Source organism: Dipodomys merriami, unplaced genomic scaffold (assembly GCF_024711535.1).
Source record: "Dipodomys merriami isolate MVZ:Mamm:240054 unplaced genomic scaffold, mDipMer1.0.p SCAF_34, whole genome shotgun sequence".
NCBI lineage: Eukaryota > Metazoa > Chordata > Mammalia > Rodentia > Heteromyidae > Dipodomys > Dipodomys merriami.
In genome coordinates this window covers 9,670,194-9,688,239 of record NW_027204937.1, presented here as the reverse complement: position 1 = coordinate 9,688,239, position 18,046 = coordinate 9,670,194, and the positions used below count along the sequence as shown (strand labels likewise).

The 18,046-nt window shown below is 40.3% G+C and overlaps 1 protein-coding gene across 6 annotated transcripts in view; it reads left to right on the top strand.

Moving 5' to 3' along the window:
* Elavl4 (ELAV like RNA binding protein 4) overlaps positions 1 to 18,046 on the top strand; it is a 143,834-nt gene that overhangs the window by 78,555 nt on the left and 47,233 nt on the right. For 5 of the 6 annotated variants that reach the window (XM_069987267.1, XM_069987265.1, XM_069987268.1 and 2 more), the window contains exon 2: positions 13,304 to 13,544. In XM_069987267.1, the coding sequence (XP_069843368.1) occupies positions 13,304 to 13,544 (241 nt within the window). Of the gene's footprint in view, positions 1 to 9,947; positions 10,035 to 13,303; positions 13,545 to 18,046 lie in introns of all 6 variants that reach the window. The other variant, XM_069987269.1, reaches the window with a different exon arrangement.

Sequence of the window (18,046 nt, the reverse complement as noted above, 5' to 3'; positions counted from 1 at the left end):
AGATCTAGTACTGTAACCTTGGTAATTCACAGTGATTTAGGCGACAGGGGAGATGAAACCAGAGACTGTTTCAAGAAACGTGATTTTTATTCATTTAGGCTCCCATATGTCCTCTAACGTAGGAACAAACAGAGTGTGGCCAAGAAGACATTGTTCAGGATGACTCTGGAGAGGAGACAGAATCATTTTTTAATACTGTAGCTCCAGACTGGTTTGAAGGACTTGACATTGTCTTTATGTTTTTAAAAAATAACTTCCTTTCAGATTACAAAAGTGCTGTATTCTCACTGTAAAAGCAAGACCAAAAACTGGGAAAATAAAGGTGGAGATAAGCATACCAATCAACTATAATCCTACTGTTTGTGACTAGCATTTTTATTTTCCTTCCTTCTCTTTGTATGTTTATATAATTGAGATAATTGATCTCTTTCCCTTCTTTTTCTACATTGATCATTCAGATGCTCTCCTGTTATTAAAAAAAAAAAAAAAAGTTAAAACTAGTCACTGGTGGCTCATGCCTGTAATCCTGGCTCCTTAAGGGGCTAAGATCTGAGGAATGTCATCCAAAGCCACCTCAGGCAGGAAAGTCCATGAGATTCTTCTCTTCAATTAACCACTAAAAAAAGCCAGAAGTAGATCTGTGGCTTCAAGTAGTAATGTGTTAATCTTGAACAAAAAAAACTCAATGCCTAGGCCCTGAGTTCAAGCCCCAGGACAATACATATCTATACATGATTTTAGCAATTGCAAAATACTGTATTTAAAACTATACTGTAAGTTGTTCAACTGTCATGTAATTCGTTATTTTGGATTCTCTTCTGAGTTTCAGAATAGACTGTTGGGTTCAAGAATAAGAAGGTAGAAGCTGGGTGCTGGTGGCTCATGCCTGTAATCCTAACTACTCAGGAGGCTGAGATATGAGGATCATGGTTCAAAGCCAGCCCGGGCAGAAAAGTTCTTGAGACTCTGATTTCCAATAAACCACTAGAAAACCAGAAGTGGCGCTGTGGCTCAAGAGGTAGAGAGCTCACCTTGAGCTGAAGAGCGCAGGGACAGCGCCCAGGCCCAGAGTTCAAGCCCCATGACTGACAAAAAAAAAAAAAAGAATAAGAAGGTAGAGTATAGAAAGATTGTGCAAATTTATCTACCCATAATGGTAAAAAATAACAAAAAACAAAAAAAAACCAACCATTTTGTTGACAGTTACAACTCTTGAATTTCTCTTTTCTGTGTGAACATGTCACCCACAAGTAATTCAGAGACATAATTCTCAGCCATGCATGGTCATGTGTATTGTACTCTCAACACTTTGGAGTCTGAAAGAAGAAGATTATGAGTTTGAGGCCAGCTTTGGCCTGCCCAGCAAGTTTCTGGCTAGCCTGTCAAAAAAAAAAACAAAAAATAAAACAAAACCAAACAACAACAACAAAAAAACACCCACATCTCCCAGATCCAAGTGCTCACCAACATGAGGTTTAATGGAGTCTACTTTACCCTTGCCAGAAAAGTCCCAGAAAAAGGAGAGTGCCTAACCTGCTTTAAGAGGGCAATGTAATGTATAAAATTCTCTTATCGGGCTGGGAAGGTGGCTCAGTGGTAGAGCAATTGCCTTGCATGCCTGAGGCCTGGGTTCGATTCCTCAGTACCACATAAGCAGAAAAAAAAAAGCCGGAAGTGGTGTTGTGGCTCAAGTGGTAGAGTGCTAGCCTTGAGCTGAAGAGCTGAGGGACAGCACCCAGGCCCAGAGTTCAGGCCCCACGACCGGACCCCCCCCAAAAAAAATCTCTTATCAGAAAGCCCTTCTTTATAGTGTGTGTATGGTGTGTGTTGGGGGGGGGGGAGAGATAAGGGAAGAGGAGAGAAAAAAGGAAGCAGAAAGGGAGGGAAGGAAGAAGGAAGGAAGGAAGGAAGGAAGGAAGGAAGGAAGGAAGGAAGGAAGGAAGGAAGGAAGGAAGGAAGGAGGGAAGGAAGGAGGGAGGGAAGGAGAGAGGGAGGGAGGGAGGGAGGGAGGGAGGGAGGGAGGGAGGGAGGGAGGGAGGGAAGGAGAAAGGGAGGAAAGGAAAAGAAAGGAAAGAAGACAGGCAGACAATTGGAAGAGCCATTGGCATTTTACAATTCCTCTTGAAAAAGAAGGTTCTCAGCACAGATTTTTCTAGGGCCTCCCTCTACTCTTTTTTCATTCTTCTCCTCATCCTCTAAGAAAACAAATACTGATTTTCAAAATATACATCTCTACAAAGATTTCAGAGAAACTTAATGTAGGTGTACATATCAAATTTAGAGATTTGTTTTCTTTTTTACAGCTAAATCTCAATGTATTTATGAACACTCTGAGCTACTAGCCAGGCATTATATAAATATATGATGCTTATGTTTACATGGATTGTGCCGTTGGCCATTGCTTATGCATTTATTCAGAAGATAAATCTGACTTAATCAGTCTGTGTTCAGTTTTTCCAATGATTCATTAACTGCTCTTTGTATGGAAGATGATGATAACATATTTACTTTCACAACTGGTTCCAACCCCAACAGGTACTATAGCTTATCATTAGGTACTTAGGTTATTTTATCTACTTTAAAGTGCAGAGTTCAGAAGGGCTTAGTGGGTAGGGCCATGGAAGAAATTACTTTCCAGTTTATTTCTTTTTATTAGTGCTAATATCTCTGCAGGAAGCTGGAACTTGTTCACAAAAAATAATTGTATGTATATGTATATTAAAATATTTGTCATTTTAAAATAATGAATTTAGCAGAGAAATCTTATTGGAACTTTGAAACTGTCTTTCTTTATTGGTCATTTTAGAAAGAGGGTTAAATTGTAGGGAATGAATACCTCATTTGTATAATGAACCAGATGATCAAGCTGTTTTCTCCATTCTAAAGAGTTTGCAAAAAAAAACAAAAAAAGTCTGCAAAAAAAATCAGATACCCAAGAGTTTTACCAACACCGTGCCAGGATACACACACTAGGAAAACATTTCAGACTCAAAGTTAGACTGCAAAGCAGTGCTGTGACACTCAAGAAATGTGCATGGCCTATCTAGGGAAGAAAATTAAAAACTTGAATTTTGGTGAATTTGATGATTAGATCTGAGAGAAATTTTTGATTATGCTTTTCATATCCATGCTGGCCCTTCCTCCTCCTCCTCCTCTTCTTCCTCTTCCTCTTCTTCCTCTTCCTCTTCTTCCTCTTCTTCCCTTCCCCTTCCCCTTCTCCCCCTTCCCCCTCTCCTGCTCCTTCCCCTTCCCCTTCCTCTTCCCCCCCCTGGTCCTCCTCCTCCTCCTCCTCTTCTTCTTCATCTTCGTTTTGATGCCTCTTGCCCCTCCAGCAGCTCTTGGTAGTCTAAAAGCTTTGACGACCTCCACTGAGAATACTTTTGCCATGCCTGTGTTCATTTTGTTCATGCTTGCTTTCTCATAGGAGGGGCTCCTTGACCTTCCCTTCTCCTACAGACAGTATTTGTTTAGGACAGAGGCATTTAGGGCAGGAAGGAGACAGCCAGCTCTATATCGGAACAGCACAGGATGACTCTGAGTGTATTCAGTTTGTGTGTTTTAGATGAGGAGGAATCATTAGGAAAACTGCAGATGAATTGCTTTCTTTAAAAAAAGGGAGTGTATACAATTGGTTGTGATTAATTATTTGTTTACCTGCCCTTCTCTGCCATCCTCTCAGCTTGAACCCAAATTGTAGGCAGGGACCAGATTGCTTTTGTCTCCCCAATTCCAACAACAATGTCTTGGCCTCTAATAGCATCCAATAAACTTGTGTTGAATTGAATACACTCGTTTTAAGGATATGCTGAGAATTTATTACCACCTAACTTCCTAGAGTAAATAGGTTTTTCAGGTTATTTGTGCATCTGCCCAAAGGTATTATTAAACTGTCAGAGTGTTTTCCTCAGTTGGAATTAATTTTTTCTAGAAATTTCTAGCTCCCAGCATAACCTGAATGGCTTGAGGGACCTGGACTTCAGCAAGGATTCCCTACTCCAGGGGTCTTTGTGATCATGATGTAGAACTTGACGGAAGGCTGGTGTTGCCAATCCTCCTCCTCCTGGAGTGATCCAGTCATCCATCCCAGCCCTTCCTCTTGGGCCCCATTAATAACATGTGTCTCTATCGCAGTTGAGCCATAAGTGGGAATGTGTTGCACTTAGAAAAAAATATTAACCTTAAGGGACTGGAGCAAATTAAAGCCTCTTGGGGGAAAAAAAAGGAGGACAGAGTGGATATTTTATGAGCTGGTAGAAGAAATTTTAAGGAAATTAGGGGGCTGTACAAGCCCTTTTTGGTATCTTTTAAGGAGCAAGAATAAAGAGTGAGGAATTATTCCTAAAAATAAGGTCTATCTTCAGGAACACAGAGCCTGCTGTGTAATTTTCTAACTTTGGGGATTTGTTTTTCAGGCTTTTAAAAGGCGGGTGAGATGCAAGAGTCTGGGCTGTTCCACCAAAGTCTAACATACTGCATGTCAGAATTTTATAAGGGTTAAGTGGGAAATGCCTACAAAGAGAATTAGGACTTTTATTTTTGTTCTCATGAATAATTTAAATCTATTTCTTTAATGGTTTGATTCAGTGACTGCCCTCAGTAAACATTATTCTTCATGCTCTTGGGAGTGCTTGCTCTGTTACATAAGGGTTAGCCTTTATATATAAATTTTCAAAAGCCCTCCGAATCTTTGAAATACTCGTTAAAATATTTAATCAGATGTGTATGTGTTTGAGGGACACACCCGAGGTACATCTCCTCTCAGTACAATTCCTTGTGCATCTTTCTAGTTTCTGGGACTGCTGACATTTAAGGAGGTTTGAAAGTACAAGCAGGGAGTATTTGGAAAAGAGACATTACACTCTGTGACCTTCTATGTTTCTTTCATCTTGATGTTTTGGCATAAGTTGAGCCAGGGATACCATACCTCCACCAGAAAAGCAGAAGCTGAGGACTGCTGAGAGCAGGGCCAGGGGTATATAGAGCCCCTGCACTGGACTCCTGAAGGATAAATGACAGGAGTTAGTTCTATGTAACACTGGAGCCTTTTATTTGCCTCATGAACTAAATTCCAAAAGTGTAAACTAGGTTAAGATGACAAACAATAACGTATTGTCAGGCTGCCATTTTTTTATGGACAATACAAGAGCAAGGACACCCTAGGGGTGTGGCTGGCAAGATTGATGAGGTAACTAAAGAATCAGCTCAGATGTGGGACACCGGGGTCCTCAGACAATCACTGTCCTTAGTTGAAAAACAGGGTATCAGTCCTGGAACTCTAAGCTGATTGCTCCTGCCCCACAAAGAGCAAATCAAAGCCGACGAAGAATGGAGGATGAAGCAAGGTTTAAGGAATTCATGAGCTGTTAGAAGAAACATTAAAGAGGCTGTATATACATGTTTAATACTTTAGTCTTTAAGTATACTTTTAGGATTTTAGAATAATCTTGCTTATTACCCTTCAAGGACTTTCCTGGCCACAGAATGGTCTTGTTATTTTTACCCCTCTGATACATAGACCTTTTGGTAATAAATGGTTTATTAACAGATGAATATATTCTAAGAGCAAAGCATTACATGAAAAGAGTGATTTGGGAAGGAAGGAAAGATTTTTGCAACTCATAGCTTTTCTCATCTAACTCCCGACCTCACATAGGAAGTATTAATGTTTACCTTTTCTCCAGTCTCTGCTAACCTCACTCATCCCTAACATCTGTGGAGGGATTACCGTGCCAGGAAAGTGCTGAAGGTCCCCTGTTCATAGTCTCTCTCAGCCTTCATGACAGGTCTATGAAGGCAGGTACCATGGGAAAGCCAGTAGGACCAAAGGCTGCCCCCAGGCAACCAGATTCCTCCAGCTTCCTGGTGATTCCTTCAGTGGAGGTGAGGTGAGGGAAGGTGGAGACAATGGACACTATGCAATGACAGCCTGCTTCATAGTTCTTACTCACCCTAGCATGGAGATAGGGTGATGGGAAATGAAGGAGATAAGCTGAAACAGGGTTCCAAGCAAAAACATTAAAAGACTGTGAACCTACACAGAAGTGCTCCAGAAGAGTCACAGGCTTAAACAGGAAGGCTCTATTTGAGAGCTTTCAATCTGGAGACAAAAGATTGGGTTTTCTGGGGGCAGAAAGAGCCAAGGCATTCAACAGGCTCTCTACTGGGCCCTATGCCAAATGAAGGTTCAACCCTCCAGCTTGATTGAATCTGAAATAAGAGACAAAGAATAGATTAGTTGTTGCCAGGGGCTGGGGTTGGAGGGAAATGGGGAATTATTGGATAATGGGTATAGAGTTTCAGATTTGTAACATGAAAAGAATGCCAGAGATAGATAATGGTGGGCATTATACACCAATATAAATATATATATAATGCCCCTTAATTGTACACTTAAAATAATTAAGATAATTACCTTATTTTATGTTTCTTTTACCACAACAAAAGAAACTAAAGTCTGCATTTGAAATAATAGCTAAATGTATACTTGGCATAAATAGATGCTCAGTAAATAACTGGTGACTTGCCTGTTATATCCTCTTTTATGATATTGAAAATAGAGGCTGGGCACTGTGGATCATATTTATAATCCCAGCTGCTCAAGAGGACTACAGTTCCTAGGACTCCAGGCTAGCCCAGACAAAAAGCTAGTGAGACTCCATCTCAACAAGAAAGTGGAGTATGATGATTGACAACTGTAATCCCAGTTCTCTGGTGGCATAGGTAGGAGGATCATGGTCCAAGGCTTGGGAAAAGGAAAAGAAAAAGAAAAAGAAACTAAAGCAAAAGCAAAAATGGGCCAAGCATAATTTGATAGAGTGCCTGCCTTGCAAACTTTGAGGCTCTGAGTTAAAACGTCAGTGTTGCCAAAAACTGGGCCTGACACTGTTTTATTGGCTTATATTTCACAGCATAGTTTGGGGAGTCCAGTGAACTATTGCACTTATGTGGACTTCCCTTGATTCATCAGTATGGTACCCAGAACCTACAGGTGGTTAAGTCAGGCCTTGGCACACATAGTTGATAGAGACCACCATTATAAGAACATCTCTTGCTGTGGGCCTCACAGCTCAGGCCTCCATGCTTGGTGAACTGTGAAGCAGTGCACATAGGAAGATCTGGGGGTAGAGTGTTTCCTCTATCCAGTGTATGCCAGGGCCATCCCTCCACAGTCCCAAAAGTAAATTTTATCCCAATGGGTGTTTGGAATCGCTGTCACTGGAGGACAGAAGTGAAGCGTGCCTGTGGACCTGTGCTGTAGCCCATCTAGATCTCTAAGTACCAATGTGACCTTGGGCAAATCATTGCCCTCTTCTGGGCTTCACATTCCTCATAGTAAAACATGGCGTTGGGCTCTAAGTCCCTATTGTGTACCACGCTGTGGACTCATGGTCAGCTCATTTCTTGTCTTTATCTCCCTATTTCCAGAGCCTAGCAGAGTGCCTGGCACACCTGGCTTCCATCTCTGTTCATCTAGCCAGATCTAGCCAGTGCAGATACAAGTGCCCCCCACCTTTTTTTAAATCTGCACACAACCTGATACATTCAAGAAATTGTTAACAGTACTATGAGCTGATATAAAAACCCTGGATTGTGGCAACTGAGCTGCCATGAATGGCAGAGAAAGTTAGCATCCTCCCAACACACCATACATACACATGTGCACGCGCACGCACGTGCACGCATGCACGCACACACACACACACACACACACACACACACACACACACACACACACACACACACACTTCAGGAGAACCATGAAAAAAAAAGGCTTGTGCAGACTCTGCTCTCCTTAACTCCCCTTTGCAGAGATAAACAGCAACAGCCCTGGTGATGATCTGGCAGCTGTATGTCTGAGGCCCTCCCTCTTGCTTTTGTTATATGTTTTGCAGAAAAGAGTGGTGGGAGGGGTGAGGTTAATGTGTTGAGTGTGAGTAATTAGTCATTCAAACCATCGACATTTACAATGACAGGATTTGAGTGCCTCTGTTATTGTGCACTGCTCTAATAGTTTATCCCTGAAATTTTCTGCCTGTATAATGTTTCTTAAAATATATCAGGAGAACATAAAAGATTTAATGTAGTGCTTTGTACAACCATTAGGCTTTGAAGTCAACTGAACCACCTCAATGCTCTATCCTAGATGCTGACTGCAATTTTCTTCATTGTCATTTGGAAGAAAGAAAGAGAGGGCAAGTGGAGGCCGGGGGTTTGGAATCTGGTCAGCTTAAAGTTGGCTGTGAGTTCCTAACAGTACACATTAATGTACATACTCCACTTCGCTGACTTACATATTTCTTTGCAATGAAGATTAGGTGGTTAGAATATCAAAGGCATTAGCCTGAGGAAGTAAGTGTTCTGCTTTTGCCCAGCCAGCCTCTGCACTTACTGGAGGAAGTGCTTCCTACCACTGCAGGTATCCTCTCTCTGGTAACCTGAAAATGTTATGGCTTCATAGTTACGCATTCAATGTCTTCATCTATTAGCACCTTCTCTCATCTTCTAGACAATGTCCTAAAATCTTCTTGGTTGTATTCATATGTCAGACTTGATGCTGACGTTTTCAATTTCTGACTTTTTTCTGAACCTGTGTAGCATCCTGGAAGGCATCAATCAGACCCATGAGGGGACTTACTATAGGATGTATATGAACATGTTTGCAAGTGTTTCTCGGCTTTCAAACTATACATTTTGGGAAAACTGCAGGTGTGCATGTATGTGTGTGTGTGTGTGTATTGATCCATTCTTTCTAATACATGAGTAATAGCATATGTGCAGAGACAAGAGAGCTCCATCTCACCACACAAGAGCATGACCTATATGTAGCTGCAGTCTGTTGAAGCAGAGCTCAGTGGTAGACACTTCATCTCATGTCTCTTTTACAAAAGGGTTGTCTCATCTCTAGCTAGCTCTCAAGTCTGGTAGTTAAAATAAGTTAGGAAGCCTGAATAGGATATAAGGCGATCCAGAAGCTGATTGAGGAACACATAGTACTTTGTGTTGTAAGCCTTCACACTTCCTGGGCCTTCCAGGAGCAGGTAAACCTGGAAGATGTTCATATGGACAAGTGCTGGCTTTTGCCACATGTCTGTAACATGAGCATGCAGCAGACTTCCAAGTTTCTGTCCCACCTATTCTCAGCATGCCTAAGTGTGACATTCATTCATTCTACATATTCCATCATTTGAATCAAAACAGCTTTCTAGTACAGGATATTTTTTAGGTGTCACTGAAGAATGGTAACCTGAGAAAGGTGATAAGCAAAAAGAAAGCTCTTAGATGGTAGGGGATTGGCTGGAGTAGGAAAGGAAACATTAAATCAAAATGCAGTGGGAAATTCTGCCAGCCAGACCTCCTGAAAGGACAAATTCTGATTTTCAGGTTCCTTACTGAGTTGGTAGTACTTTCTTTTTTATTATTAATAAGTTTTTTTAATTGTAAAAATACTGTACAGAGAAGTTACAATTACATGAGCAAGGAAATGAGTACATCTCATTATTATTATTATTATTATTATTATTATTATTATTATTATTTTATTGTGAAAATACCACACAGAGGAGTTACAAGTACACGAGCAAGGTAATAAGTACATTTTTTATCAAGCATTGTTGCCTCCTCCTTTGTTTCCCCTTACCATCCCTGCCCTCCCAACTCCCTCCCCACCCCCAATTAATTGGTAATAATTTCTATGTATGTTGACTGGACACCTGGCTCCTGACTTGTAGAAGCAGTAAGAGGACAACAAACAGAGGCTCTGCCCAAACCCTGGAGGCCCTCATCTCCGTTAGCATGCTCCCTCCCTTCCTGGTTTTTTTTCCTGGACTCCTGTCTGTAGTGCAGAGCAGCTGAACAAGGTTCTGGGTATAGTTTCTATTGATCCGGAGGAGAGCTTGACATAGGATTCTCTCAGAAGCGTTTTGCTGTCTCCTTGCTGTCTGGACCAGTCATCTGGAATCCTACAGTTGACCTGAAGCCAAGAAGAAAGTTCTGGTGATGTGAGAAGTGGAGCCACTTAAGTTGCTTACATGATGGTAAAGAACCTTGGATGCTTACCACCTTCTCAATTTGCTTTACAGTATTTCCCTGGCTCTACTCAAGACTTCATGTCTTCCTTTTGGTTTCATTTCCCATGTGTAACCATCAAAAGATGAAGCAGTCATACTACCCATGTGGAGTTTGATGAGGAAAAATAGCTATAATGCCTCTACAAAGTTTGTATTCTAGACACTTATTTTTGTCAGTCATGGGGCTTGAACTCTGGACCTGGGCACTCAGCTCTTCAGCTCAAGGCAAGTGTTCTACCACTTGAGCCACAGCACCATTTTCTGGTGGTTTATTGCAGATAAGAGTCTCACGGACTTTCCTGCCAGGGCTGGCTTTGAACCAGATCCTCAGATCTCAGCCTCCTGAGTAGCTAGGATTACAGATGTGAGCCATTGGCATCCGGCTAGACACTTCTTATACACAAACTCTCACCCTGAAAATAACATCATGTGTCAGGTTTTATTCTATGGAGTTTTGAAGAAGAAAAAAAAAAAGGAAGGGAAACTCAGAGTATTGAAGTACTACATATGAGGTCACATGACTAAAAGTAATAGAACTAGAATCCTAAGGCTGCTATTGTTTTGACTCAAAACAAAAATCTTTATTTTTTTTTTTTTTACCAAGCCACTCTACCGCAAATTAAAATGTTAAGTACAAACAAAACTGAAAAACAATCTCCAAACATTGATGGAGCAACTGGAACTTGCACCCTCTACTGGTGGGAGGGTAAATTGGTACAACCACTTGGAAAAACTTGTTGGCATTATCAATTAAGGTTGGAACATCTATAAATCTATATCTATATCATATGACCGAAAACTTGATATTTTAGCTAAGTACTGATGGCTCATGCCTGTAATCCTAGCTACTCAGGAGGCTGAGATCTGAGGATCATGGTTCGAAGCCAACCTGGGCAGGAAAGTCCATGAGACTCTTACCTCTGATTAACCACCAGAAAATTGGAAGTGGCACTGTGGCTCAAGTGGTAGAGAGCTTGCTTTGAGCTGAAGATGTAAGGGACAGTGCCCAGGCCCAGAGTTCAAACCCTGCGACTCACAAAAAAAAAGCATCTTAGGAATATACTAAACAGATATGTATATGCACCAAAAGACATATGCATAGTGGTCATAATGGCAATGTCAATCTACAATGATTCAAAGTAGAAGACAACCTAGAAATTCAATAGTTAAATAGCTATGTTTACACACCATGGAATTCTCTTGAGGCAGTGGACAATAACAACCCATTAGTACATGTAACAACATAGATGGTATTTCAGATATGTGAAAGGACACAAAAAGCATACCGATAGTATGATTCTACTCATATAAAGTTTAAAAATAGATAAAGCAAGTCTATGCATCAGAAGTCATTATAGTATTTCGTTGGTGGGAGGTAATTTAAATGACAAAGGAGGACAGAAGAGGAAGTTTCCTATGGGGCTAATCATGTTGTGTGCCATCATCTGAAAGATAGCTACCTGCATGTGTTACTTTGTAAGCATTCTCTTGGGCTGAAGACTTAAGACTTGTACACTTCACATTTTACTACATACATATTATATTCAGTGAAAATGCTTTATCATAGTTCTCTGAGCAACCAAATAGTAATAATATGGAAGCTATTAATTATCAGATAACTTTCTGTGCCTTGGTTTTCCTGGTCTAAAAGATGTAGAGAATAGTAGAAGATGCCTCATTGCCTTCTTGCAGAGTCAGTAAGAAAAGTGATTGGCAGTGTGACTCAGAACTATCCGTAAGTATGGTGGTTTTCACCACTATTCACTGTGCCTATGGTTGTGTCACTACATCCTTTTCACAATTTCATGAAGCAGGTGGCATCATTCCTATTTTTCTAATGAGGGAACTTGAGGCTCCTAGAGTTTATATCCTTTGCTAGACATCACACCAACAGTGGATGGCAGAACATCCTTCTCTTCCCAAGCAGTTGATAATTCTAGGGGAGATGGACACCATATCATGACGGACGCCTAGAGGATTGTAATGAGATACAATGGAAACCTGAGACTAATGGGCAGGAAACCTGGGTACAGGTCCAGACTCTATCATACTTTCCTGCAATGACAGAATCATTAGGCATGACTAGTTTGGTCTTCATCTCAAATATCAGAATATTAACTAGCTATTAGCTAGCTGTCTGATCTTAGGATTTTCTAGGTTGTTTTTTTCTTTTCAGCTCATCGAAGGAATCCTGATGATCTGCCTTCATGAGCTTTAACCCATTTTCCATGTAAAATCTTACTGTAGCACCATCTTTGCAGTACTCACTCTGAATGCCCTAACCTGTCAACAGGAGGAACTGCTGCTGTGCTACATACCTGCTGTCCTGCCACCAGCCTACCACCTGCCCATGCCCCCTTCAGCCTCTATATTCTCTAGGATACAGATTCTTTTTTTATTTTTTTTTTTGTTTTTAAGATTACCTTGCATACTGCCAGGGACAGTTCATATATCTGAAGAAAACCTTAATTCAATATTTAAATCCAGAGACAAGACTCTTACAGTAGTGTTCAAGATAACAGACTCTGAGTACACTGAATCTAAAGTGGAGACCTAAAAACCTTTATCTTCCTTCATGCCTTTTGTGTACTTGTTTGTTTTATTAGAAGGTAAAGAGAAACAGTAACAGTGTGGCTAGACAAAAAAAAAAGCATTGAATGACTTTTTGTTACTCCCCCACATGTATTTATGAATTTATTTTGGAAGTCTAATCAGTGTCTAAGCATCAGTGACAAATCCAAATACTTCTCATATGGAGCAGCCTCACTTAATTTAATGTCATTTTACTTTATGAGATAGTTAATACACAGGTACTGTATTTGATCTGGTGATTGTGTAGCCCTTCATAGTTAGCTTTATTTCAGCTTTAATGGAACTCTAATTTTAATCATGATTATTACTTTACATTTTAATTATAATTTGGTGTGGCTTAAGTATACATTTCTGTGAGTGATTGTGTAATGAAAACAGGAATTAGCTTTTCATTAACAAAATAATGGGAGAGTTCCCACTGCATTCTAGTCTGTGTTCAAAATCTACAGGCTGGCCTAAAAATAGCAGGAGGAGTTTAACATTTTGGTTAAAACAGGCTTCTAAATTGGCTGTGTTCACAATCCAATCTCTTTTGCTTCATCTACTTCTCTTTCTTTTCAAAACAATAAAATAAAAATCTTAAAGAGATTGTGGTGTTTTCTTTGAGATTTCAAAAAGGCTTCTTTTTTATTTTTTTTATTTAGATAATTAGCACCATGGAGCCTCAGGTGTCAAATGGCCCGACATCCAATACAAGCAATGGACCCTCTAGCAACAACAGAAACTGTCCATCTCCCATGCAGACCGGAGCAGCTACAGATGACAGCAAAACCAACCTCATTGTCAACTATTTACCCCAGAATATGACCCAAGAGGAATTCAGGAGTCTCTTTGGGAGCATTGGTGAAATAGAATCTTGCAAGCTCGTGAGAGACAAAATTACAGGTATGCTCTTCTTCACTATTCCAGGCTGAGTCACAGATAGCGTTGTTCCATTAGATGTGTGAAATTAGTTCTAAAATGCCCATATGGGGTGGTATGCCTGAATATCTACATCATGTACCCTGCATCTCTGGATGGTATGGATCACACACAAACATGAAAACTCACCGACACCTGCGCATCCATACACCGCATGAAGCCATTACAGATTGGGAAGAAAGATTAAGAATCTTGTGAAGCTTTTGGAGCTTATGCATGCACATTCACATGCAGTCATTCTTGGTTTCTAGCCTCACTTATTTTGAATCAGCCCCCCTACTCTGTCCTTGAGTTCCCAGTTCTGCACTTAGCTTTCCCTACAATCTATGCTAGTTTTATTCATTTATCTTCCTCTCTAATATTTGGTTTATGTGGGTCCAGTGTTCTACCATATATTGTGTGTTTTAAAGGGAGCCCAAGGAACTTGTAGAAGGGTAATATAATTGCTCATTATCCCTGGAAAGACCCCGGCCCTAAAATTAGCAGATAATTCTAGAATACAGCTACTCTCCAGTAAAAAGGAAATACTTCATTTGTTTTGAAGACACTCTAAAAATTCAAGGACTTTTTACTTGAAAGTATGTTCAAGATGTTCATGTTCTGATTTTTTTCCTGTTGACAACTGTTCATTGAAGACCCAACGTTTGCCAGACAGTGATAATATAATGTTTTAGGGAGAAATTTCCCTGTGATCTTTTTGGCATTGAGGATGTTTTCAGGAAGATATTGGGCTACCTAATGAGAATGGTGAAGCTGTTGCTATCTGATAGGCCACTCCTGAAACCATTCACTCACATCAGTGTTGAATTCCTGTCAGTTGTGAATGCTAACTTTTGATTTGTTTTCCCTGGACTGTTTAATTGATGAGGTATCTGCCTTTAGAAGTAAAGAGGGATGTTCTTTGATTAAAATAAGATACATCATCCTGATTTTTAAATCAGAGACTACAGTATATGTGTGAACATATATATGTTCTCCTACTCTGTAAATGTGTACCCCTTATAAGTTAAGTACTTTATAAAACCACAAAACTGGAATCCAGTGGTACTCCCTACAATAGAAGTCACAGAAGTCTCCAGACACAGTTTCCTCATTTGTAAAATTGGGAAATTTTACTTATTTCAAAGAGTGTGCTGTCAGAATGAAATGAGAGGCTAGTTTTATACCACCTAGCCCAACATCAGTCTTTCAGTATGTGCAAGATGTTGTTTTTATAGATGTTGTTTTATAGTATGCTTCCAGAAGAGCAACCAGGATAGAAAATTTATGTCAAAGTCTCCAAGAGGCCAGGCTTTAATGATTTCATCCCAGACAACTGGATCAACTGTTCTTTAACAGAATTGCCTATACTTTAAGAACGCTGACATTTCGATTCCTGAATAATCTTTATATAATAGAATGATCATTCAAACCAAATTAAGACAAGTTAACCATATGATCCTCCCTCCCACTCCTATATAAAAATGTATTTTTTGTTTAGTTTTACCTTCTAAGTAGAGATTCTGCCAGCTACCTTAGTGGATATTAATAATCACCTTTTCAGAAGGGCTCCTTGAGAATTGTAGTGAAATTTTTGAGAAATACTGATTCATGGTGTTGTGCCTTGTTTTCTAAAGACACATGCTTAAACAAGCAGATTCCTTTACTGAAAGAATGCTAATTTGGTAGTTCACCCAGTAGATTTGAATAAGAGTGACAGCTTCGAAGACAGCCTTTAATTTGGTATACAAAAACCAAAATTGTCGACTTCGGTTTGTTTAGCACCCTCTCCAGCACAAGCAGAGATAATACAGTAGCATCTGAGCTTAAAGAAGAAGCTTATGGGTAGAAAGCAGAAATATAATTCAGAAATAAATTTATAATTATGCATTTTTTAAAATTCAGACAAAAATGTATTTATAGAGAACTTATGGGAATGAGCTAGGGAAGTAGAGAGAGACCAGAGATATTTGCCCTCATTTGGTAGCAGTGTTTAATAAAAGTAGAACTTGTGGTTGTAAAGTGTGCTTATTAAATTCTTCATTTACACTACCTAATTAATTCTTGCATTTTAAATTAACAGTGAAACTGGTCCCTGCTGTACCATTCCATAGATGCAGCATATTTCCTCCATCTACCCGTTGTTCAGGTTTAATTGGCTATGCTAAAAGTCAGAGGAGGGAGAGACGGAGGTGGGAAGGAGGGGGGGATAGCACTTACTGAAGACCCTCTGAGGCCTGCTTTGGGGGTTAAGTTATAACACAGGCTGGGTGAGGTGAGGTATCATCACACCAGATAAGTGGAAAGGCTGCAGCTAGATGGTGGTTCAGAAGTCAGGGTAAATGACATCATAGGTATTTTTGTTGCCCTGATTTTTAACATCCCATTCCCCCCTTTTCCTCCAACACCTCCTACAGATCTCAATGCATCTCGATCCTGTGAAGTTTACAAGGAGTTCTAAATATCCAGTGGGAGGATTGGGGGTAGGGGGAGTGATAAAGAGATAAGAATTCAAGATTAAGATTTGCCAACCCAAGCCACTCCCTAAGAGAGTATAATAGGTTCCTTTAAAGTCCTGGCTTCTGTAAAGTTCAGATCCCTTGAGAGGAAGACACTGTGTTGATTGCATTACCAGCAGGCTAGACTCACCCCTGGCTGTGGGCTGCTGATGAAGTTGCGATTTGAGAACACATAAAAGAAATTCAGGCATAGATTTAAGTGATGTAGTCCTGAGACATAATTGCCACTATTTGGCAAGTATTTGTACCGTGAGCACTAGAAACACCTTATTCCATTTGCCATGGAGATCAGCCTCTATTTTCTTAGATGAGGAAACTGAAGCTAAACAAGGCTACACAACTTCCCCAGGCAGGATTGTTATTAGCAGGTGGTGGAGTGCAGTGAGTCACCCTAGTTTCCAAGAGTATGATTTTATTCAAAAGCACATACAAGGTGAAAACTGCTGCTCACCCCGGTCCCATAACCCAAAGCAGAAGCATGTTCCTCTGAGTAGAGGTTGCTGGCTGCCCTCCCAGAGTCTACTGAATGCCTGTGGTTTTAAACAAGACTCCTGTGTATAAAAGGAAGCAAAGCTAACAATATTTGTCATCCACTGGGACATAACCTGCATCCTCCTTCGAGGTAGAGACAAATTTGCTGAAAATGTCAAGCTTAAGCTTCCTGTGCAAGCGCTTTTGGACACCTCTGCTACTTATTAAATAATGTCTTTTCAGAGACATTCGGTTTTCATTTTTTAGTTGGGAAAGGACACTTATCAGGATAATCTGAGTACCCAGGAGAGAAAGCATGCATCCTCAGTTGCTTGGGTATGTGTCGCTGTGGGCACATGATAGCATTGCAAGCCAGGTCCTTTGGTATTTCTCCTGCATCTACCTGTAGCCTCTGCCAAATAGAGAGGAAGAGAAGTGGCATGTGGCCCAGAGGATTCATGCCATCTAAAAACTCAGGCAAGGAACACCAAGCCCTGGGTAAAAATGATAGGTTCCCCACATAGACTTCAGAGAATCGATTTAGGTTTCTATTTTGTTTGTTTGTTTCAGTGTCATTTTACTTTTGCTTTGTGTAAGCATTTAGATTGCCTACTGAATTCAAATTTCTATTTTATTGGAGTTTTAAGAGAAAGAAACATAGCTAGGGCAGAACAAGATTAGGTGGTTCAGGTGGTATTAAAGTCAGAAGAGCTGGAATGCTGCATTTCATTTGTGTGTGTGTGTGTGTGTGTGTGTGTGTGTGTGTGTGTGTGTGTGTGCACATGTTCGTGCACATTCATGTGTCCATGTGTGCATGTGTGTGCACATGTGCAGGTTCTGGGGCTTGAATTAAAGACCTGTGTGCTGTCCCTGATCTCTTGTGCTCAAGGCTAGTATTCTACCACTACAGCCACAACCCTACTTCGGGTTTTTAGTCAATTAAAGATGAGTCTCTTGCTGGACTGACTTTGAACTACCATCCTCAGGTCTCAGCCTCCTGAGTAGCTAGGATTTACAGGCATGAGCCAGCAACACCTGGCTACATTGCATTTTTATAAATGTCTACCTTGTTATCACTCTACCTCCCCCCAAAAGAAATGTCAGAAACAACAAAGAAAAATCCCTAAAAAGGATGAACTCAGTATATGGCAATAAATAGTTTTGATCTGCCTCTTCACACTATGTGATTATTGGTATCACAGTGATTTTTTTAAAAACTCCATTTTTACTTGTAGCTATTCTCCATGTGTCTATGCAGGGTCATTTTTTAAGAATGGTCTTTTTTTGTCCATTTTGGGCAAGTAAGAAATCTGAAAAGAGATTTGAGAATAGAGCAGCCCAAACTGAACAGTATCAAAAACTGTGTATCTCGAGAGTAGTATACAGTATAGAGCAGTATACAGATAGAGCACAAGTGCTGTGGGAGGGAGAGGACCCACGTTAGCTGAGAGCTATTCAAAAAAGATTAGAAAGATGAGGTTAGGATTTAGGCAGGGG